The sequence below is a fragment of the Rhinolophus sinicus genome, linkage group LG15 (genome assembly GCF_036562045.2).
Source record: "Rhinolophus sinicus isolate RSC01 linkage group LG15, ASM3656204v1, whole genome shotgun sequence".
In the NCBI taxonomy this organism is placed as follows: Eukaryota; Metazoa; Chordata; class Mammalia; order Chiroptera; family Rhinolophidae; genus Rhinolophus; species Rhinolophus sinicus.
This window is the reverse complement of record NC_133764.1, coordinates 28,764,676-28,789,010: the sequence shown is the minus strand read 5'-3', so window position 1 is coordinate 28,789,010 and position 24,335 is coordinate 28,764,676. Positions and strand designations below refer to the sequence as shown.

Below are 24,335 nucleotides of genomic sequence, written 5' to 3'. Positions count from 1 at the left end.
ATTTTCCAGAACCTTCTAGCCTGGAAAATTTTCAGAGCAGTGGCCCATCACCCAAATAGCCAGAGAGCATCTAGGTTTAAGTAATTCATCTTCCCATCAGCCCACCACTGTAAATAAGTCTCAAAAGCTGAATTCTGTTGATAGTCTCTGGTTGCTGGATCTTAGATGTTGGACGACATGGGCCAGAAATGATGCATTTGGCTAGTTGATCAGGGGGCCCGCTTTCTGGCAGAGATTGGGTGGCTAGTGGGGCATCGTAGCTGCTCTGGGTGCTTGATCAGAGATTCCCCTCGTTAGCAGAGGAAAACCTGTGCTTTTTGCTTCTCAATGGCAGATGGGGATGGGGACAGCAAATGGCTTCCTCAGAAGTGGTTTCAAGTCCTCAGCCATCTGGGGAGGCCTCTGAGTTCATGAGATAGAAAAATGCCAGCTAGGACTGTGCTAATTCCGTCAGGCCTGGATGAGGAAGGAAATTTCCTGGGCATGACCGTCTGATTTAAGAATGGTGGTGGCTGTCATTTATTAAGCAATTACTGTATGCCAGGCACTGTACTAGGTGCTTTCCTGCTCCTCTCCTGTAAGTCTTACAGTAACCTACTAAGTGCATATTATTAAGGCATCTTACAGATGAGGAAGCAGAGCCTAAAGAGGTCAATCACCCCAATGTCACATAGTAAGTGACTAACCAGGACTTGAATGCTTGTCTGCCTGAATCCTATGCTTCCTCCAGGGGCCACGATGTGGCCACTTACAGGCTGCATATGTCTTATGGACATGTTTTATTTGTCACACTCTGAACACTGTCACCTTGTCTTGGTGGGAATATCAGCAGCTTCGTACCAACTGCCTCATGCTTGACCCACTACCCGGGATCATTACCCACCCACCTGGCCCCGGTAGGCATTTGGGACCCCTGGCCACTGCACTGTGTAGAATGTGATGATACCAAGCCGATGTGGCAAAGGTCACCAGGACAGCGTGGTTTCTGAGATAACAGGTGTGTCTTCCTTCCTTCCCTTGGCACTTAGCTTTCACCATCAACAGCATCCGCATGGCGTTTCTGCCACGCCAGGAGGTACAGAACGGGGACAACCTGACCCTGCAGTGCATCGTGGATATCAGCACCACCTCGCACGCCAAGCCTCAGTACCAGCTGCTGTTCTACAAGGACGACACGCTGTTTTACAACATCTCCTCCACGGAGAGCACAGAGAGTTATTTCATTGCCCAAGCCCGGGTCTACAACGCAGGGATATACAAATGCACGGTGCTTCTGAACAACAAGGAGAGAACCACTTCGGAGTACAAGGTGTTGGTGAAAAGTGAGTCCCTGGCATTGAACGTAGCTCAAGCAGATAAAGCTAACACATGCAGTAGCAAGGACAGGAGTTGAATGCATAGTGACACTGGACCTACCTGCCCATCCGTCACCCTTCTCATTCATCTTCCTGGCATTTTCCTAACCTGGAAATGTAGGCATTAGTAAAAACTATGTATAGTGTCAGATGGGTCCTAAACTTATCAGGGGGAATCACTTCATAAATTATATAAATGCCTAAGCACTATACTGTACATCTGAGAGTAATATAAAATAATATGGAATGTCAACTATCATTAAAAATATATATATAGTCCCGGGATGTAAAGTACAGCATAGGGAATATAGTCAATCGTATTGTAACAACTATATACGATGTCAGAGGGGTAGTAGACTTGTTGGGGTTATCACTTTGTGAGGGGTGTAAATGTCTAATCACTGTGTTGTTTTGTACATCTGAAACTAATATGGAAAAGAAAAGAAAACATCGGCATTAGACATGCTCCCAACATTCCAGGCTCTTTCTCACCTCCTTGCCCTTAGCACATGATATTCCCCTCTCCCGGGAATACCCTTCTTTATCTCATCTCCTTGGAAACTACTGTTTCTCCTCAAGACTCAACTGGATCTCTTTTCTGACACTGTCCCAAAGAAAACTGGTCTCCCCCACGGTCCCGGTCCTCTTTCAGCTCCACTGAAGGCTGTCTGTCCTTTCAGTGGGATTTGTATGAAGGCCATTGGGCAGAGTTGACACTGAATTCAACGGTCACTCTGCCTTCAGGATTCCAAGCTGGGCAAGTTCCTGAACCTCTCTAAACTTTAAAATTCTCATCATTGAAATGTAGATACTAATAATACCCAGTTCAGGGAATTTTGAGAGGATTAATAATATCGTATAAGTAAAGTACTTGGCCTGATGCCAGTACATAAAGAGTTCTCACTAAATGGCAGTTAGTTTTCCACTTGTTATTGCATCTGTTTCTCCCACCTCTGTCTGCTCTTCTGGAGGTGTGAGATGGTGTTTGGTTTGTGTTGCTTTTTCCTCGAACAAAGAATCTGGCTTATAGTAGGTACTCAATAAATGATTGTGAAACAGATTAAACAGATGAAAAAGGGAAGTAGAAATAGATGGAGATAGAGAAACAAGAGAATCATTGTAGGAAATTTGGGTTCAGAGATATAAGGATTCATTCATTCATTCATTCATTCATTCATACATTCATTCCCTCATGAAGCATTTCCCGAGGCTGCAAGTCAGGAAAAACCAATGCAAGACATGAAAATGCATCAAGTAGAGCCCAGGTCCAGAGGCAGTCTGGTGGGAAAGAGAGACATGTAAACAACTAATTACAGCCCAATTGTTATATGATCTGGGTGTCTTGGGAGCACAAAGGCACGAGAAAACAATTCTGCCTAGAGAAGTTAGAGATGACTTCCTGGAGAAAGGGACATTGGGTCTAGATACAGAAGATCGTGTAGGAGTTTGCTTGATGGTGAAGTGGGACAAGGCCACAGAAAAGGGATGTAGCATAAGAGGGAAAGAGCAGAGGCTAAGAAAGAGGTGAGTATGCCAGCAGAGTGCCCCTCAGTCAAATTCCCCCACCTCTTGGAGTCTTCATTTCCTGTCTCTAAAACAGAGATAACTAGGTAACTAACTACACATACTCTTGAAGGATATTTTGTTTTGAGGATTAAATGGGATAACGAATGAAACATGCTTAGTAACCAAATGTTGAGTGAATAAATGGCCCATCATGTGTGAGATGCTTGGCCAGGCCATTCTTAGAAGAAAATAACCCTTTCAGCAAACAGGAAGCAGGAAGAAACAGTAGGCAACTGTTTGGAGGCATTTTCCTTTCATAAGTATACAATCTCTGACCGGTTTCATGTCAGTCTTTGCGGCTCACATGTGTCGTCTTCCAGCTCAATTCCTCCATGGGTGTCCTATGGGCAGCCAGGGGCATGGCTGGCTAGACAGCCCTTTGTGTCACCAGGGGCAACAGCCACAGGGATGCAGACCAGCCCTCCTCCATCTCCACTGAGGACAGGAGAGGAACCAATAGGTCCTCATTAGTGATGAGGAAAGATGGGCAGGCCAAGACTTTGGGAAATGTATGTTGAAAAACGTGCAGGCAGGCTTTTGAAATTTAGGGTAATTTTTCTTTAAACTTGGATGGTTTAACAGACACAGTTAGTGAATCCAGCCCTCTGCTTCTTCGACAGCTGCTGCCATAACTGTCATTTCTGTATGTTTGTGCTTTTGTGATCAGAACAGTCATTCATACTATTACTACTTCCAATAATAAGAACTACCACGTATTAGCCCCTCATGAGATAAATGACTATGAGTGCCTTACACATATTTCATTTAATCCCTACAATAGCACGTGGTGCCTGCCATTAACAGGTGTGGACACGGGGGTTCAAAAAAGTCAAGTGGCGTGCTCAAGTTTCGCAGTTCATCAAAGGCAAAGCCAGAGTTAGAACCAAGATCTCTGTGACTCTAAAGTTAACTTCTAACCCTTGATTGTTATGAGAGGTCTTGGAGGCAGACAAAAGGCAATGCATCCATTCCTTTTGCCTGTATAGAGTCTCTGCTCTGAGCCAGGCCACGCATCCAACAATGAAGAAGATACAGCCCCTCCATTTGGGGAGCTCAGCGTGAAGCAGGGGAAACCCTTCACAAGCAGGTGATACCATAGGTGAGAGTAGTGGTATGAATACAGTAAAGATCTTCTTCCCAAGCAGAGAGCCCTCCATCTCTGAGCTGGGTGGGTCAAAAACTGAAAAAAGATTCGTGAGCCCTAAGTGACTGGGTGAGGTGGCACATCCAGAAAGAGGCGTGCTTACGATGCAAGCAAGCGTGTCTGACTCCAAGATGGCGCTCATAACCACCAGACCATGGGGTTTGAACAGGACATCTAATCTCAGCTAGCCTTTCCCAGCTCCCCTTACTCTGACCCTGACTCACCACCCCATGTACCTTCCCCTCCACCCCTTTCTCTGCTCTAGGCGGCCCTCCACCCATAGTCCTTGGCACAAGCTGTTCCCCGTGCTCCCTGAAATGCCTGTCCTTGGCCCCCATCCCACCTCATCTGTCCAAATAACACCCTTCCTCGAAGATTTCTCTCAGACCAGTTCCTTGCTAGAATCTTCGCTGATCCCCCAGGCAAAGAGGGCCTCCTCCATGCCTTACTGCTCCATCATTCATTGTCTCTGCAACACACTCTGATGCATGGTTATTTTCAGCTTTGCGTTTTGAACTGGGAGTCTATGCATCCCTCCTCTCTCTTACCCGTTCCCCCAACCTCTGGCTTCAGAGTCAGGCAGACCTGAGGTTGAGTCTCAACTCTGGGGCTTGATTGCTGTGAACTTTTAGATGAGGCTTGAACCTCTCTGACCTTCACCTTCTTTATCTATAAAATGGGCATAATTTTATCTTCCATGCCCACCTAGGAGGTTTCTTATGAGAATTCCATGGGGTCATGGATGTAAAGTCAATCCTAGCTTATAGCTGGCATTCAACAAAGTATAACAACAATCACCATAATACTAATGAATACTGGCTGTTTGTTTCATTTTTAACCGTATCAGGTGGGAAGACTTATCTTCGCAATGGTGTTATAAATATTAAAAGCACCAACCACATCTTAAGCATATTTTATACTTTTCAAAGTACCTGGTGCTATGCTGGGCACATACATGCTCAATAATTACCTGGTAGGTGGCATTGGGTGTTCTGGGAATAAAAGAAAAGAACCCTTAGGTAGGTCAGCCACAGTGACTCAGCTGAGGGAGGCTTGTGCCACTAGATCAGATTGATACTGATGGACTTTCTCTTTCCCCAAAGGAGTGTCCACTCCCATAGTGACGCTGGACAAAAAAGAGGCGATAGAAGGCGGGGTCGTGAGCGTCCATTGTTCTGTCCCGGAAGAAAAGCCTCCAGTACATTTCACCATTGAAAAATTTGAACTAGATATCAAAGATTTCAAGCAAAAAAGAGAAAAAACTTCTCCGAACCAGAATTTTGTGACGCTGGAATTCACTGTCGAGGAACAAGACCGTGTGATATATTTCCAGTGTCAAGCCAGCATCATTTCTGGGACACATGTGGAGAATTCTACAATCGTCAGGAGTGACCTGGTCACCGTGAGGGGTCAGAGACCTGTTCTTCTTTTCTTCATTATTTTCTGGCTTGCTGATTTGGTGTGGGGAGAAACAGCCCAGGATTGGAAGCGGGCTGGGGACTTCTGGCGGGGCTGCTGTTCTCAAGACTGCCCTTTTTCACTTTACGTCCATAGTTTTCAAACTTTTTGACTGTGACACAGTTACACACACACACACACACACACACACACACACACACACACACTTATAAATTCCCCAAACAAAAGTTTTACAAACAGTGCTTAACCTTAACATGTGATGCATTTTGCTATTTTCTATTCTACTCTAGTTCAGTTTTTGTTTTGTTTTGTTTTTTTGTGTTTTTTTTTTTTTTTTAACTCTGGCCATAACTCACTGAAATGATGCACTATGTGACCTGCAGTTTGAAAATCCCAGCTTTAAGCCAATGTGGATCAGATATCAAGAAGTGGGGTTTGGAGGGGATCGGGAGGGAAGGAGGGCCAGGTCCTCAGCCTTTGCCTCCTACATTTGATGAGGAGCTCCCGTCTTCTACCCATCCCCCATCACCAAGATATTGGACAAATAGCAAACAAATAAGGTGACCTGAGAATTGCTCTTGGGAGAGAAAGGCAACAGCAGAGGGAAGCCTGGGTGAGTGCCCAGGACAGGCAACCAGCAACTGCCAGTGACCTGTGGGGAAGGACTGGTGAAGCAGGGAAGCATGGGAAAGGCACATTCTAACGCAGAGAACCTCAAATCTTTGCAAAGCAGGAGTCCTCAAGTTTATCACAGGGCTTTTGGCACCTTACTTCACCCCTGCCCGTTGTGTATGTATATCTGTCTACATATATGTACACAATATATGTACAGATGTGTATTTATATACATATACGAGTAGAAATACATTTATATAACTATAATGTATATGTAATATTTTTTCTGATTAGAATACTTGCTGTGGGTTACCTTTTCAGAAAATGTGGTACGATATAAAGTATAAAGGAATAATCATACTACCACGACTCCGAGAAAACCACTTGTGTGGTCTTCTAGACTAACTCTGCGTGTATGTTCATGCACACACCCAAAGTTTTGTTTGTTTTGTTTTAACAAAAACTGAGATTTGTCAAACATACTATTTTATAACTTTTTCTTAATATGTTATGGACTTTTGTCCATAGTAAGAAATACAGGTTTGCATCATGTTAGTGGCAACTCAGAATCCTATTACAGAGATATGTTGATGGACATTTAGGTATTTTCACAGTTTTTGTTATTGAAACAATCTTGCAACAGACATACTTATACTTATAACTTGTGTACTGTTGCAATTATTATTATTGTTGTTATTTATGGGGTTGATTTCTAGCAAATTGTTAATGGAAATGTTTTGTGCATTTTCAATATTGATAGATATTACCAAAGGTCTCCTCGAAATAGCTGAAGTGATGGTAACCAACCTTACCAACATGGAGTATTATCAACCTTTTGTTATTTTTGCCAAACTAATTGAGGCACAATGATATATCATTGTGGTTGTGATTTCTATTTCTTCGGTCCTTAGTGAAGTTGAGTATGATCTTTATATCTTTTGGTCTATTACATTTTCCCCCCATAAACTGCCTGTTCATATACACTTTGCCCATTTCAGCTGTTTCTCATTGATTTGTTTGAGCCCTTTATAAATTAAAGGAATTAGCTCTTTGTCAGGCACTATGCAAATATGTTACCCAGTTTGTCATCATCTTTATGATTTTTTTCCATGCAGAAGCTTTTAATTTTTGGTTAATCAAATGTATCCATCTTTTTTCCTTATGGTATCTCAGTTTTGCGATTCATGCTTGAAGTTCCTCCATACTCCAAGATTATTAGAGAAAAAATGCACCTATGTTTTCTCTTACTGTTTCTGTGGTTTATTTTATTATTTTTTTTCTTTCTGTATTTCTTTCTGTATCTCTGGTGCATCTGGAGTTAATTTGGGGATAAGAATAAAACAAACCTGCAGTTATTATTAAACTACCACAGAGGGCACTTGTTGAGTGTCCTAAAAGATACCCTTTCTTTTCTGACTTTGACTCAGGAAAGCAGACTATTTTTTAAATGATACCTCTTTATTGTAAATTTAAATGATTATAGTTTAAAAAAACAACAACTAATGAATGTGAAAATATTATATCACTCTAAATTCACTTTTGGCGTTTTTAATGTCCCTATCTGTATTTTACACAGTTGTAATCTGTGTGTATACTCTTTATACTCTTCTGTTTTCTTTGGCAGGAGCAAAGGCCTAGCCCTGCTTCCCTCACCATCTCCTGAAGATCCCACACCCTGGTATCTGACCCATATTTAATTAAAATGGTGTTTTTAAAACTGCATGAGTCCTGAAATCAATTTAGTCAGTCATAGCCGGCATTTTTAACAAAGCAATAGAATAGACTAGAAATCCCCCCCCTTTTTTTTTTTGCATATGGCTATTTAAATATTCATTTTCATAAAGCAGCACAGTCTACGTCATTATCATTTTTGAAAGCTATGGACTATTTATGCTGAAATGCCAGAGTTCCATGAAACCAATGGTGTGAGAGGAACCGGGAAAATCTTTGGTGGGCAGGGGGCAGAGTCTGTGGTTATTTCTGAGGTTATTTGAAGAAGGTTCTGAAGATAGGATTTATAGAAGATTGTTTAGCCTTGGGAAGCTCAAGAAAGTTACAGAATTGCAGTTAAGAGAAGGTTGAAGAGGCAAGAATGAGTGAGAAGGGAGGGAGCATCAGAGCAGGCTGGGTGAAGGTTTTTGAGAGGACAGGTTGAATGTTTTTAGTTACTAAGGAAAAATGGCAGTTGAGAACAAAAAGAGCAGAAAAGGGGAGGAAGTGCCTTCTTCCTCCCCCTGGTCTGAACCTGAGTCGAACAAGCTTGTCCTCTTCTTGTAGAATCCTTCTCGAATCCCAAGTTTCACATCAGCCCCGAAGGAGTGATCACAGAAGGAGACGAGCTGCAGATTAGGTGCACCATTCAAGTGACGCACAAGGTCCAGGTATTTCCAGAAATCATAATCCAGAAGGACAAGGCGATTGTGGCACACAGCCGGCACGAGAACCAGGCCAACTACTCGGTGATGGCCATGACAGAGCACAATGGCAATTACACGTGCAAAGTGGAAACCAGACGGATAGCCAAGGTCAGCAGCATCGTGGTCAACATAACAGGTAGGGCTGCTGCTGCAGGGTGTCATCCTGTGTCAGGCTCAAGGAGCAACTGTGCTGGAATCCAGGGTGGCCAGTGAGACTTCTGCTCCTGCGTGTCTGAATGAATGCACTGCTGGTGATGGTATGGTGGGGGCCGGGGGTGCTCGTGGGGAAGAGTCACCACAGAGCGAATAGGCGGTTAGCTGTGGTAGCTGAGGGTACGGGTTCTCCATCAGATCCCAACCTTGCCACTCACTACTTCTGAGACCTTGGGAGACTCACTGAACTTCTTGCCACAACTCTGAGACGAGGGAGCTGTAGGACTGTTGCAGTAACTAAGTGACAGGCCTGCCATGAAGCGCCTCATCCAGAGTAAGCACTCAGTGAATGTTAGCTAGTGTTTCTCTTCTTGTGTCACCTTTCTCTCTCCTCTGTATCACGCCTTGTGCTGGATTCCAGACACAGGTCCTATGACAGAGTCGGGAGTGAGAAAGCATTAGCAAACTCAAAAATAATAGTAACAATGTCCCTTTGTATGACTGGTTTGCATACCTTTTCATTTCATGCTTGTAACAATGAGATAGGTATCATGATTCCAGTTTTATGGAGCTGGAAACTGAGCCTGACAGGTTGGGCAACTCACCCAGTGGTTACAGGGTTACCAAGTGGCAGAACAAGAGTCGCCACTGGCTTGTTTGACTTCCAAACACATGCACTTAAAAGTTCCCTTGGACTCCTTCCCCACTTACTACCTGGCTTCTCTTTGTAGCACTTACCACCGAAAAAATGTACTCTACCTCTCCCTGTTTATTGTATGAATCCAGGCACTATGTAAGCTGTTTAGGGCAGGAACATTACCTATTTTGTACAGCACTGTATCGTTAATACGCATAGCAGTGCCTGGCACATAGTAGGGAATCAGTACGTATTTGTTGAATGAATGAATGAATGAATGAATGAATGAATGCATGAATAAATAAATGAATGAATATAGGATGACAGTGTTTCAGAGGGCAGAGAGAGTCAGCACTGCATGATTCCCAAGTGAAGGTTTGAATGAATGATTCCATTCATTCCTTCATTTGTTCACTCATTTACCGAAAGCCCCCTACTGTGTGTTAGGCATTGAGTATATAGTACAGCAACAGTGCCCCATCTCATAGGTTGGCTGCCAACTACCCAGCTGGGTGATTGGCATATGTGTTGGCTCCCCCCGGTCTATAGTGTGTGCCAGCAGTTCAGTTTATTATTGATAATGACAAATATTTTGATGGCACATGATGTTTTTTCACAGATAAGGCATCTGTTATCTCATTAAAGTATTCAATTCAAGATTTATTGAGCACCTTCTGTATGTTGGGCAACTTACTGGGGATAGAGAGCTGCCTAAGGTCAGGCTTTGCCCTTGAAGAAGTCACAGACATAACTAGACCATTAGAGTGCAATGCAGTGAGCAAGTACAAAAGGGGATGGGCGTACTGCCGTGAGAGCAACAGGGACCACGGGACACACTTAGGGACTGTTTCAGCGGTTACAGCAGCATCCTTACCCCTCGGTCCAGGCTCCTTTAGGAAAGTGTAAACGTCAGTGGACCGTAAGATACTAACTGTTAGAGCTGATCACCCTCCTCCAGAAGTCTGGGTCCTGCGGGGTACACAAGTCATTCAGTAGATTAGTCCCCCGGCCCAAGAAAGTGAAGTGTTATGCTCATCCTGTCTTTCCCATGCCCTCAGCCTGAGCTCGGTCCTTTCCTTGTGGAGTTAACCCAGTCACACCAAGGCTAGCATGTTTTTGTTCCTGCCAGCCCTGATGTGACTGGGTCAGCTCCTTTGGAAATGTCTCCAGGCCCAATTATGCATCGGGTTTTCCATGCCCGTGTCGCTATCATGCCTCACTGTAAGTGGCTCTACATAGTAATACTGAAGGCTTACAATCATTTTGTGAACATCAATATCATTGAATTAGCCATCAGTCTTTGGATAGAAAAAGGGTTTCTTCCCTCCCCCACAGTCCATCTTTTCAGACCCATCTGTCATCAAGTGCTGCCAGGTCTCTCAACTCTGTCCTGGTTGTCATTTCTTTAATCACACCCTAACACGGGTCTTCACACCAGGACGACCACAGGAATGTGCCTGAGCCTCTCTATTGCAATGCATCCTTCAGCCAACTGCAGGAGACGCCCTCCTCAAATGGCCCCTGTTTGACATCACTAATTCTTGGGGTTGAACTCCTGCATGGTCCTGAGGCCTTCACCCTGACCCCGCTCTCTTCCAAACAACCCTCCTCACTCAGCCTAGAACACCCTTTCCCCTTGGACACTGAAAAACTTCTGTTGTCCTTAAAGAGCAAGCCCCAAATCTCCCTCCAGGCTCCCCCAGGCAGAGTCCCCCAGTCACACCTCAGTCCCCGTTGCACTCTGCTCCTATCTTGACATCAACAGTTCCTGCAAAGATTTAGTGCCTCTCCACCACTCAGAGTGAGCTCTTGAAGGACCAGGTCTGTGGCTTTGTTCATCTTACATCGTCGATACTTAGCACAGAACATTGTAGGAGCCCAATAAATATCCATTTGATGAGTGAATAAAAGACTGATCTTTTACTCGCCCATGTGATGGTCCCACCAGTCTGTTTATATTACCTGCTTGACAAGCAGATTGTTCCCTAATGTTTCATTCCTGATTGTAAACCATCTTGTACCCACGTCAGCAAGATGGTTTCTTATTTTTTACATTTTTGTTTACATATTTTTAAATGTAGAGTCATTGCTTTGGAATTTTTTTTTCTGAGTCATTTTTTCCATTTATTTATTTATTTATTTATTTATTTATTTATTTATTTATTTATTTATTTATTTATTGCGGGCACGGTGGTATCTGCCCAGTGAAATTATAAGGCACTTTAGAATGTCAGTTTCTTTGGTTCTTTTCCTCACTCCTAACCTAGAGCTTTGGATGGTGCTCTGAAAACAGATAAGTCAATGTTTATTATATGGAAGGAGGGGAGGATAGAATGTGCCTTAATTAAAATATAATTACTGGGATACCACCTTACCTGAAGTTTTATTTTATTCCCTGTCGAGGAAACTAGGAAGATGGTATGATGGAAATGACTTCCACAGCAATGTCACATCAATGATGACAATGACAGGGTTGATTTGTACCCCCCGAACCTGTACAGCAGGTAAATTTAGAGCCAAAGGTAGAATTCGATTCCCCGATTCCTGGCTGCATTCTCAAACCTCTAGCCCAAGAAGCTTTCCTCAGAGGAACTTTGAGACTCAGTCCTTTTGTAACGTGCAGGTGGTCTCAGGAGTGGACTGACTTCTTCTCCCTTCTGCATCAAGGACCATAACCATGAAGTCAGGGTACATGGCTTACACGAAGGATTCAGGTCTTGAATTGGTTAAGATTATTGGTTAAGTCGTTAATTCGTCATTTCTCTGTAGCTGAAGATAAAAACATATACCATAACTATGAAAGATGATGTACTTCAGGAAATATTTCAATGAGGAGATGACAAAACTTCTTAAAAGTCAAATTCAGTCTTTACTACTGTTGCCTTCCCACCTGAATTAGGGCACTAATAACTCCAGAAAGCGGTGTAGAATGCTACTGTAGCTTACCTCAGGAGGTATTAGGTGTCACTGTCATTCCTCTCCGTGGGAAGTGCTGGGAGGATGGTGGCCAGCTGCCACTTCTCCCCAACCTCATGCTGTCACTCCGCTTCAAGCCTGCACTACATTCTCTCCTGCTTCCAATCTGGGGCCCTCCAACCCCATCCATTCTGCTCCCAGACACCTTCCCACAACACATCTCTGATGTCCTTCCCCTGACCCAGACTCTCCTTGCTTCCCTTTGCCCCAAGGACAAGCAGATTGTTCCCTAATGTTTCATTCCTAATTGTAAACCGTCTTGCACCCACATCAGCAAGATGGTTTCTATTAACCACACTTCTTTAGGTGGTTGCCAAGTTCCTTCGAGATCTACAGGCCTTCCTTTGGCCCCTCTACTCCCGCTGTGTTTCAGGCCAGCTGAACTTACAGGTGCTTGAACCTCCTGCCAAGTCTTCCATATGCTGTTCCCTCTGCCAACACCCCTTTTTCTCTTTGCCTGGATGACTTCCTCCAAGAGTCCTTTCCTGATTCCCAAACCTTGGTTCAGTTCCCTTCTATGGGCTCTACTGCAAACGCTGTGTCTGAGTCACCGCCAGCTGTAAGCACTTTGAAGTCAGGGACTGTTTCTTTTTCTCCTCTGTCTCCCCAACTCCAAGCAAGGTGCCCAGCACAGAAGTAGCCAAAAATAAGTTCATGTGGACTAAAATGTGTGAGTGAATGAATAAATGGGCAAATGCATGAATCATTGCTTGGCTGCATTATTACATTGGTGCAAAAGTAATTGCAGTTTTTGCAGTGATTTTTATTTAACCTTTTAAACCTCAATTACTTTTGCACCAACCTAATACAAGTTGCAAAACCTTATTCTAATCCATGTCTGTGAAATAAATTGGGTTAACAAGGGAGACAAACCTGCCGTTGAAATCCCCGGCAAAGAATGCATCCTAGCTCTCTAATTGTGTGATCATCAGGTATTTGAGAAGCAAAGGAAAACTTCTTGCAGGTCGATGGGATTTGGTTCTGCCAAAAGCAGCTGGGCCAGAGGACTCTGTAAGGGGGCTTTGGGAGTGGTGCCCAGAAATCTTTCACCCCATTCCCACTCACTGGTTTTTCAGAGCTGTTTTCCAAGCCGAAGCTGGAATCTTCCGCCACAAGTCTGGACCAGGATGAAACGCTGAACCTGTGGTGTTCCATCCCAGGAGCGCCTCCAGTCAACTTCACCATCCAGAAGGAAGGCATGATCGTGTCGCAGGCTCAAAATTTCACCAAGAAAGCCTCCAAGTGGGACAGTGGGGCGTATACCTGCATCGCAGGTATTGGCAAGGTGGTCAAGAAAAGCAACACGGTCCAGATAACAGTGTGTGGTGAGTACGTCCTCACTGGCTCAGAGAGTCTTGAGATTGAAGGGGAGAACGGGAATTTATCACCAGCTGCCACCCTCTAGTCTGAAGGCAGGTCACACTAAGGCAGGGTAAGAGCTTGAGGGAAAGAAAGAGGAGTAAAATCGAGAGAGCAAACAGAAGCAAGTGGGTATATCTGCTAGCGTACAGGAGAGAGGCAATGTGAAGATAACGTTGTTGGCAAAAGTCAAGTTCATGGCTTTATTGTGGCTGCATGCTGATGATGTGACCTCCCAATTGGCAAGATTTTGGCTGCTCGAGCAGACACCCACCCAAACGGTCATGGAGGAAACACTGCTTAGTCAATGCTAAACTTTAAGATGGAAGCACCAGTGTTTAGTCCATATCCTGGCTGAGCAGAAGGGCTAGGACTTTCAGTGGACAGAATGTAGGTATTGAGACCACCTAGAGCCTCGCTTCTCAGAGGTGAATGTGCATGCAAAGCCCGCATAGAATGCAGGTCGGGATGGGGCCAGGTTCTGCATCTCTAGCTAGCGCCCTGGGGATACTGGAGCTGCTGGGCTCTGGACCACAGTTTGAGTGGAGGGGTTTTACATGAATGTGGAACTCTGGTCAAGCTGTCACTGTCAGTCTTATTACTCAGTCATGATCCTTCAGTTTAACCTGTGGCTGTGGTTTATCCAGCCAAGATTTTAGTCTCAACTGAACCAGGATTTTAGCCTATTGTCACGTCTTCAGTGTCTTTAGTCTTTAGTCACCTAATTCAAAAAGAAATAATGCAAGAGACAAATGTGGGTCATTGCATTTTAATTCTTTCTGTTGTTTTTAGGAGAAGGTCATTTCATTATATAAGCTTTATAAATAAGCTAACTTCTAAATAACAACTTAGTAGAATTCTTGTTTGTAAGGCGTGCAATTTCGTTATCAGGAGAGGCTGAGACACTGAGAATTTGTTTTCAAATATATTCTGTTTGGGTACTTTTTTGTTTTGTTTTTTTCCATGCTTGTGTCTTTTCTCAATACAAAAGAACCACACAGATGTACGTGTATGTACATGTGAGGTATATGAAAATATAAATATATATTTAGGGGGATGTAATGTTTTCCTTGAGTTTGTATCATTCTTTTATGTTTACAGCTTTCCCTTCTCAACACACACACACATTACCTGTCAATCTTTTTTTTTTTTTTAATGTCTTTATTTCACCTCCATTTTGAGAAATGTTTTCATTGGTTATTCTGAGTTTTTAGGAAGGGCGCAGCTCACAGTGGCCCATGTGGGGATTGAACTGGCAATCTTGGTGTTACTAGCACCACGTTCTAACCAACTGAGCTAACTGGCCACCCCTACCTGTCAATCTTTAAGGAGTCCTGTAAAGGTAGATAAAGCAGGCAGGCAGGCATTTAAAATTACAGTAATGACGGAGAAAGCAAAGCCCAGAGTTGGGAGAAAGAACCCCTTGGGTTGGATGTTTTGTTTTAAATTGTTTCTCTCATTGTTTCTCTCACTCTAGAAATGCTCTCCAAACCCCAGATTTTTTATGACTCCGGGTCTGAGGTGATAAAAGGACAGGCCATAAAAGTCAGTTGCCAATCGGAAAATGGAACCTCGCCTATTTCTTATCGCCTTTTAAAAGCAAATAACATTTTGGACACTCTTATAGTGGCCTCAAATGAGCCCGCAGTATTCAAGGATAACCCAACAAACGACACAGAATACCAGTGTTTTGTGAAAAATTGCCATTCCCACACTGAAATGGAGAGTAAACATCTGAAGGTCAAGGTGATAGGTGAGTTGCTGTGCTATGGAAGAAATCATGTGGGACCTGGGGCTTTTAGTTCACATTTTCAAAGGTTTGGGCTTGTCCAGGGATTGTGCGGACAGGGAAGTGGGTGGTACTTGTGCAAAGTCCACAAACATGATATGTGGCAGAGCAGGACAAAGGCCCACAGAAAGGAGGCCAGAAAATATCTGGGGGCTATAGGTGTGTCCTCTCTGTTCAGAACCTTTCAAGTGCAGCGCTAAAATATGAGTCAAGTGTGGTGACTTTGGGGAGCTTTAACGTGCTTTTGGGCTCTCTTAGCATTTGCTCCTTTTTGGATGAACTGAGAGTCATCCCTGAGATCTATCTGTAGACTAGAAGCCCCCCTGCCTTTTTTTTTTTTTTTTCTGGCTTTCAAGCTTTTATTTAAGTGTAATGATCCATGATGGATTTTAGATCTTGTCGAAAGCAGCCATGTCCATGGATAGCACATAGTCCTCAAAAGCTGTGATCGACTTCTCCAGCATATCTGTTCAACTTTATCATCTTCTGCTACACACTGTATTTGAGGTTTTTGAATTCCATACCCACCGGAACTAGTTTAGAAGAGCCCCAAGACCAAGCCTGAAGGCTCCTGACGCACTCCTCACATTTTGCCACGTCTCTCTCGTCGTCCCAAGGTTTCACATCTAAGAAGAAGGGAGGCTTGACAACAAGTGCAGGTCTCTTGGCTTTCTTTGACTCCAACTGTGCAAGGCACTCTTCTCTTAGCCTCTTGGCTTCTCTTTCCGCCTCCTCATCAGATCCAAAGAGATCAATGTCATCGTCTTTACTACCCGTAGCTCCACTTCCTGCAGTGTTTTCCACATTAGCGGGGCCAGACCTGCCCAAAGCTTTCTTCACTCCAGGCAGGCTGGCCTTTTTCTTTTCATAAGACTTACCGTGGTTATCCCAACGTAGAGCAGGATACAATTCAGCAGGTGGTGGAACCGGAGACTGCTTCAGATACTGCCACATTGGTTTGTGATGGCACGTACTTCTTGACATAGCTCTTATCCTCCAGGGAGTCACTGAGCACCTGGAAACCAGCAGGGCTTTACATGTCTCCAAAACCCATGGCATCAGCTAATCCCGGAGCTGGGCGGCAACCGAGGAAAACTGGCACAGGCAGTCGGCACTAAGCGCCAAGAGGAAATAAAAGGACCAGAGCTCTTTTCTAGAATTGGCCCTTGGCTGGCAAATTCTGTCGTGTGTGGAAGCCACAGCAATCCGAGCTGCAGGCTGTAGTCTCATAGGGCCGTGCTAACGTTCACCTGGGACTCTCACACTCAAGAGAAACATGCCATTGTCCTGCAGTCGGTGTTTTTCCTTGAGCCTCTATCTGTGCCTCTCAGAAGGCCTTCGGAGTGCCATGGCTTACATCTCTGAGATGTTCTGCATCCTGTTATAAAAAGCTTACAAGGCTTCATCCTCTTCCTCTCCTTTCTTCTTGTTTAATAACTTCTTATCTGCATGTGCCATGTGGACATCTTGAGTTGGATAGAGATTCCTGCTGCTACTAATATATAGTCTAAGAATAGCCAGACTTTTCAAGCTCACATCAATATATGTTAAGCAACTACGTCAGGCTGTAGGGCGTGCAAAAAAAGAAGGAGGAGGAGGAGGAGGAGGAGGAGGAGGAGGAGGAGGAGGAGGAAGAGGAGGAGGAGGAGAAGAAGACATATTCTTTGTTTTCAGTGACATATCAAGAAACAGGATCTCCTAAGAATGGGAAAATATGTGATATCGTTGAATAACAGTGTAAAGAAGCACAGAAAAATATGACTAGGCAACACATTATCGTCACATGAAATACCCTCACAGTGATGGTGATAGGAATTTAGGGCATGGAAGTTACCATCTAGCTTAAGTAGGAAGAGCTGGATTAGGAGCCAGGGCTTGGTAACGGCTGGGCAGCGACAGCTCGAGAGGGCCTGCCAGCCCAGTCAGCTACATGAGCAAGGTCTCCATGGGGTAGTTCAAAAAACCGTAAATCAGGTGGTTGCAAATGAAGGTGAGGCATGGAGAATCATTGGATAGAAACTGAAAATATGACTGACCCCAACTGTGAAGGGCATCAAATACCAGTCTTCTGAGCTGGGAGTTTGTCCTCTGTGCACTAAAGAGCCAGAAGAGGTGAGGCCTTCTGTGATGAGAATGGGGCCTTGGGAAGGTTAATCTGATATCTGTACCAGGTAGCGGTGACTTCAGACCTCTTACTCCCATACGAAGCGATGGAGAAGCCTCTACGACACTGGTGGTTTAAATTGGGTCCATATGAGTAGCTAACATTTACTGAGCCCTGACTGTGCATCCACCCCTATGGGAAGCATGGTAGTAAATTATTCCCATTAATACTTACAATTGCCAGGTAAGACCTATGATAATGTTATCCTTGTTTTGTGATGAGGCAGTTAAGGGTTAAGGCAGACAGCTGGTGGGCAAGTAGGGCTGGGAACTGAGGCAAGGCAGTCAGGCTCCTGACCCCACCTTGTGCTTCACAAGGAGGCAGGCTGTTGGCTCAAGCTACACCTTCCAAGAGTCTGCCCTTGTGGTTGACCCCCACCAGCCCAGCCCAGGCCTGATGCTCCTTTCATCAGACCAGCAGCTCCATGGTCTGGCCACCCCCTGCACTCCCGAGGGTGATTCAGGACTCAGATGCCAGTCTGCTGACCAGTCCGTTCTCACACGAATAGGAAGGTCTACGTGGAAAGATAATTTAGGATCAAAATGTTGATGGTTGAACGTGGACCCAGGAAAAGGGGATATAAGAGAAAACTAAGTTCTGCTTGGATCTGCTGGGAATGAGAGGCTGGTGGGGCTCCCAAGGGAAAATGCCCAGGGTAAAATCCAGACTTGGAATTCAGGGGCATAATCTGGAACAGAGAGATGTATGTAGGCTTTACATGCTATGTGTTAAATGCACAAAGAGAAACTGTGATGTAGGTGAAATCACCAAAGAGGAGAATGGAGATGAAAATCTGAGGACTGAATTTTGCAGAAAGTCCATATGTAGGAGGCAATGGGATGAAAACGTGGTGAATAAAAAGAGAGTTGCAGGGAAGGGGGTAAGACCATCTGGGTTGTGAGCCATCACAGTAGCCCAGAGGAAGCCGAGTTCAAAAGAAGGGCTGAGTGACAGTTGGGAGCTGTAGGGAAGCCAAGGATGGGGAGATTGGAAGAACTGAATTTAATCTGTTGGGGACTCAGCGATGAGTTTGGGAGGTTAGGTGACCTTTGGAGTTTCTTCAAAACCAGAGATAGAGTACAGTTTCAGAAGCAGAGGGATGAACGTCAGATTTAAGGGGTAACAAGGAAGTGGGAAATGAGAATGTAAAAGCAATAGGTTTGGACCACTCAAAAAGGAAAAAGAAGAAAAACAGGAAGGTCATGCGTCAAGGTTATTTATTCGTAAGATCTGGAAGTGCCATGAGTCTTAGTAAGCAGAAGGAAAGAAACACACACATACACACACATTCACTCACAGACTAGACCTCAACAGAACACATAAGTTAATGGTACAGTCAAGCTGGGTGGTCAGTAATACTTAGGTGGTAAGTAAAGGGGGGTGTCCTAGCATCCTGTGTTGAATCAACACGTGAGGACGCAAGGCGTCCTATGCTGCCCTGGTGGGCTAATCAGAAGAGGAACTGAACAATGGGATAAGAGAGGTGGTTGGATGAAGGTCAAAATCCAAGTCTGAGTCATAGCCCAAAAGGAGGCTGGCCACGAGCAGTAGCTGTGTCATGTGCCTTCACTTCCCCTTTTCTTTACCCAGTGCTAATCCTTTTCCTGCTTTTCAGCCCCGGTGGAGAATGTCACGCTCTCAATCCTGCAGAATAAGATGGTGGAGTCCGGCAATGATATTGTGCTTCGATGCTCTGTGAACAACGCATCTGGTCCCATTACCTACAAGTTTTACAGAGAAAAGGAGGTCAGGCCTTTCTACCAAAACATCTCGAGTGAAACCAAGGCCTTTTGGTTCAAGACACAAGCTAGCAAGGAGCATGAGGGGCAATATTACTGCACGGCCTCCAACAGAGCCAACTCTGCCAAAAATGTCCCCCAAAGCAACATATTGACAGTCAGAGGTGAGTCAGGGCCTCAACAGAGAGATGTAGTGTTGAGACCAGAAAGCTCACACTTGGAAGAGGAAATGGGTGGGAGTTTAGCACTTCTTACTGAGGGTTAAGAGACCAACATCCTGGATCCAGCCTCTTTGGTTACAAGTGACCAAAACGCACTCAAATGAAATACAAAAGAGGAAGTGGTTATAATTATTATTATTATTATTATTATTATTATTATTATTGGAAGTATTTCACACAGTTGTAATTCCAAATTCTTGGTGGAGAGATACCAGGTGGCCCATTTGGGGTCAAACGGGCCCCTGTGGACCACCTGTAGCCATGGGGATTGGGTCATGCAGAACAGACATGGTTAGAGAAGCCCACACATGTGGGTAGAAGGTGGTTTCCTAGAGAAGGAGGAGGACCAAACAGACCCAGAAAGCAATCTACTTCAGTCCTATGGGTCTTTAAGACCATGGCTGGCTCTGTCGCAAGAACTACCATTTCTGCACCAACTGTGAACACACGGTCTCAGAGGGAGATGCTCAGTGTGACAAGAACAAAAAAATCAGGCAGTCACAAGAACCAAAAAATCAGTCTTATTTGTTGCTTAAAGCTGATATCATTTCTTGCTGGCAGAGAAAACCTACCTATTTTAATTTTTCTTCTTTCCAGTCTTTCTTGCCCCGTGGAAGAAAGGACTTATTGCAGTGGTGGTCATCGGAGTAATAATTGCCATCTTGGTACTTGGGGCCAGATGCTATTTTTTGAAGAAAGCCAAGGGTGAGCATGTTCTTTCCATTCTGAGAGGTTGCCCTCACCAGGAAACTGGCCACGGGTGTGAAGGGCTTCAGCTTCATGGGGGGTTTGCTCTGCCCCGGTGGGAACTGAGGAGATGTAACTGATGACAGTTGTTTTTCTCCTTGGGGTATCATCTGGATAAACAAAGATCTTGGCTCTGGTACTTTTATTGCCCCTGGATTTATTTAGGCAAAAATGAAAGTGATTGGTTTCCTAGTTGGGCAACATGGAAATGACCATTTCAGAGGGAAGTTCCTTCTATGTCTGGTCAGAAGAGGCCATTTCTGTGGATTTGGCCACACTAAATACTGCAGTTGGTTGAGTAGGGGGTGAGAGTTATGGGGACAACCCCCCCCACACACACACACACATACACACACACACTAAATGCCTCCCAATTAATCTGCCTGTTGTGCCACGATTTCTATCCTGTGCTTGAGGTTAGTCATACATGGAAAGGAAGCCATAATCACCCACTAACACTCAGGAACCAGAGTCAGCTAGCCTGGACTCAAGGAAAAAGGCACAGCATCAGTAAATTCTGCAAAGACTTTTGTGGGATAAAGCAGGTGCCCCCAGTGCTGCTTTGTGGGATGGGGGGGGGCAAATGAGATAAGGAAGGACCCTGAGATTTTTCTAGAGAGGAAAGCTGCAACCCCTCTGAGAAGGCAGGCTCCAGAACAAATCCCTTCCTGAGGCAGAACAGACATGGTTAGAGGACAGACTTGGTTTCAGTCCAAGCCCAGGGACTGATTTAGTCTTGACTTTTTGGAATGGTTGAGTCAAAGAGATAGTTGCTCTTTTATCTGACTAACCTGGGTCCTGTACTGTTGCTTTCGTTTCTGTCACATTCCACTAAGGAAAATCACTCCTGGATAAAACAACAAAATGTCATGTTTCTGGAGGAAATTATGTGAAATCTCTCAATCTAAGACCAAGAGAAGAGCTTCTCTGTTTGTATTGCTTATTTTTTTTCTTTCTTTTTTCTCAAAGCAGAAATATATTTGACTTTCTTTTCTCTTTTTATGGGTAGTCAATCTTCAAGAAAGTCAAATATGGTTGAAATGAGTGTTCCTATCTGTTATGGGTGTGGGTACTTTTTATTGATTTTTAATGATTCTTTTTTTCTCTTTCTCTTTTAAAGCCAAGCAGATGCCAGTGGAGATGTCCAGGTCAGTGCGTGTCCTTGGAAGAGAGGAAGCTGCTCTGTGGACATGGATAGAATTTTCTAGAGGGGGATTCTGGTCATTGGGGAGTTTTCAGTGGTTCTTGGAAAACTCAATAATAAGGGTGTGAGTAGTGTAGGGTGTGTGTGTTGTGTGTGTGTGTGTGTGTGTGTATTTGTCTCAGTGGAAGATTGTCAACTGTCTTTCATGGTAAGAAATGGCTTTCTTCTGAGATCATGTCCGTCCTATACTGTTACCTGTGAAATCCCCTTTTCCTTAGGAAATTATAATGGTAGTAGATGGAATTTTAAAAATTTACTTACTTGGCAAAATAGAGTTGGCCTTAAAAACTGGTTGTACTATTTTTACTGTTCTTGAAATCCAAAATCTAAAAGTATGAGAATGATAGCTGTGTGGCACAGAACGAGGAATTTGAGGGGTTGGAATTCACCTGAGAAAGGACCGCTGTTGTTCATATGCCCTTTGGCCCCGACACTTATTTTAACAGCAAAAAAGTATTTGTTAAATAATCTTAGAACTAAAAAAAAAAAAGATTAGTTTTCCAAACGAGAGAGTCAAGTTTTCCTCACTTCAGAAATCTCTTTCTGGTTTTCTCATGATCTCTCCTTGATTATTTTGTTAGTTTGGAGTTAGAGCCAAAAAAAAGTTTTATATATATATATATATATTTTTTTTTTTTTTTTTAATTTTTTTTTTTTTTTTCTTTTTCAAATTTCATTTTAAGGCCGGCAGTACCACTTCTGACCTCCAACAATGAGAAGATGTCAAATTTCAATACTGAAGCCAACAGTCCTTACGGTACAGTCATGATTTCCTGCAGTTGCTAAGAGGTTTTCCCAACTTGCTACCATTCCATTACCCTTTTTAGAAGCAGAATCTGTAGGTGGTGGGGTTAATGTTGGTAGGGAAGCTTGCCTTCAAGTAGGGGCACTTAACCTCATCAGCCATCGGATGGTGAGCCGGTAAGCAAAACAAAAACTTAAGAAGAAAGGCAGAACATGTTACTCTAATTTCACCACTTTCTAAATATCCCCAGGAAATGAAAGCTGGACAATAATTGTAATGTTGCAGACACCCCTCCTGGGTTATCTTCGAAGACTTTGAATATTGCCCAGGTGTAATCTTTCTCCATTTGTAAGAGAGAGACCAGATACCAAATTAAGTCGTTTGGAAACATCTTTTCAGATGGAATTATTTATTACAAGCACAAGACAGTTTAGTTTCAACCTTGCCACAACAGGAAACCAATTTCAATATTTATCTGTTAGTAGAGGCATTTTTTTTTTTAATGAAACAATATAGGGCCACCTGGTTATGAGTCTTATCGCAAGCTTGAGAGTCAGCTCTGTAGGATGGGTAGCCCATCCCAGGAATCCTTAATCCCAGTAGGTCTAAGAGAAATAGGATTTCCCCCTAAAATTACAAAATGCAAGAAACAGTCCAATTCTTATATTCTCTCCATGGATTACTTCAGTTTATAGACCTATTTTAATAATCACAATAGTAATTAGTTCAAATACATAATGGAAACCAGGCATTCTTCAGGAATAGTACTTATAACATTTATAAGCATTCTTTTTAGTAAAGAACAACTTGATAAAAAAGGTTTAAAAATTTCTGCCCACTGAGGGAAGCCTAGAGGTACTGCAGTTTCTTTAAACCATGGTCTCATGGCTCTGGTGCCCCAGTTGGAGAGGGTTCGTTCACTAGCATCCTTCGTGGTGTGGTTACAGGGCCATCTCTTCTACAATTAAGTTTAATTTCTAGTGAACTTGTTCAAACTGAACAATCTGGAATCTTGAACAATTCATAAATAGAAGTGTTTCTCCTGTGGGATGGTGACATCTCACTGATGTTAGAAAGAGACCACACGGTGGGTTGGATGGGGCCACAGAGGACCAGGAAGGAATCCAGAACCCAGATACACTGCTGGTTGCCAACTACATGGTGACTTCCTTTGTTAGTGGCACTGAATTTTATTTTAAATTACATAGAAAACTAGAATTTCCATTGTCACGCATACAAATTGTTATTTTTCAACTAGGTTACGATGAAGACATTGGAAACCATGCGATGAAACCAATGAATGAAAATAAAGGTAATTATCTAATTTGGTGTTTTGTAATTAGAAACCTTTATATTAAAAAAGACCCCTAGGAAAAAAACTAAAACTGTTAAGACCTGTGGATATTTTCCCCACGTCTCTTAACGATCCTGTCACTGGCTGATAGTAAAATGAAGATAGCTGGTTGCTTTCTCCAAGGATGCTATCTAGTGTCGAAATAGGAAAGTAATCTAAAATCCAGTAGGAAAGAACTGGGTTGTACCCAAAAAGGAACTTCCTAAATCAGAATGGGCTACTGAATAAGGTAGGAGAATCTCCTTTCTCTTGGGCAGTAGAAGAGGAGGTGTTTTTTCAAAATAGCATCACTGCAAATCATCAGTGAAACTTACATGTGTTTCATGTCAATTATATCTCAATAAAGCAGGAAAAAGAAATATTAAGGATCTGGGGTGGTGGAGAAGCACACAGCGTACTTCAAAAGTAATGAAAATTCCTTTTTCTTAAAAAAGTGATGGTATACACTGTTATTTATTAAATTATTTATGTTTTATATGTGTATTTTTATATTTACGTTTTATGTGTAACTTACAAGTATTTTTTTGCATCTACTAAGTACGTAATAAAAATTAAAAGTACACTTTAAAATAAAATAGCAGTGCTGCTAATTTTTTAAGACAATGAATAAATAGATTGCTTGCTTCTGCCTAATGCACAAAAGGATTGGGCTAAATCATTTTTCAAAATTCCTTTCCCCTTGGGGCTGCTATCATGGGAACTAAAACTCTGAAGAACTACATGGATTCTGT

The 24,335-nt window shown here is 43.4% G+C and overlaps 1 protein-coding gene and 1 pseudogene across 2 annotated transcripts in view; one reads left to right on the top strand and one right to left on the bottom strand.

Annotated features, from left to right (window-relative positions):
- PECAM1 (platelet and endothelial cell adhesion molecule 1) overlaps window positions 1-24,335 on the top strand; it is a 49,642-nt gene that overhangs the window by 7,037 nt on the left and 18,270 nt on the right. For both annotated transcript variants that reach the window (XM_019732986.2, XM_019732987.2), the window contains exons 3-12: window positions 1,029-1,322; window positions 5,169-5,474; window positions 8,377-8,652; window positions 13,359-13,607; window positions 15,119-15,394; window positions 19,210-19,497; window positions 20,152-20,259; window positions 21,422-21,449; window positions 22,189-22,262; window positions 23,509-23,562. In XM_019732986.2, the coding sequence (XP_019588545.2) occupies window positions 1,029-1,322; window positions 5,169-5,474; window positions 8,377-8,652; window positions 13,359-13,607; window positions 15,119-15,394; window positions 19,210-19,497; window positions 20,152-20,259; window positions 21,422-21,449; window positions 22,189-22,262; window positions 23,509-23,562 (1,953 nt within the window). The remainder of the gene's footprint in view (window positions 1-1,028; window positions 1,323-5,168; window positions 5,475-8,376; window positions 8,653-13,358; window positions 13,608-15,118; window positions 15,395-19,209; window positions 19,498-20,151; window positions 20,260-21,421; window positions 21,450-22,188; window positions 22,263-23,508; window positions 23,563-24,335) is intronic.
- Window positions 15,820-16,484, bottom strand: LOC109448055 (elongation factor 1-beta; annotated as a pseudogene).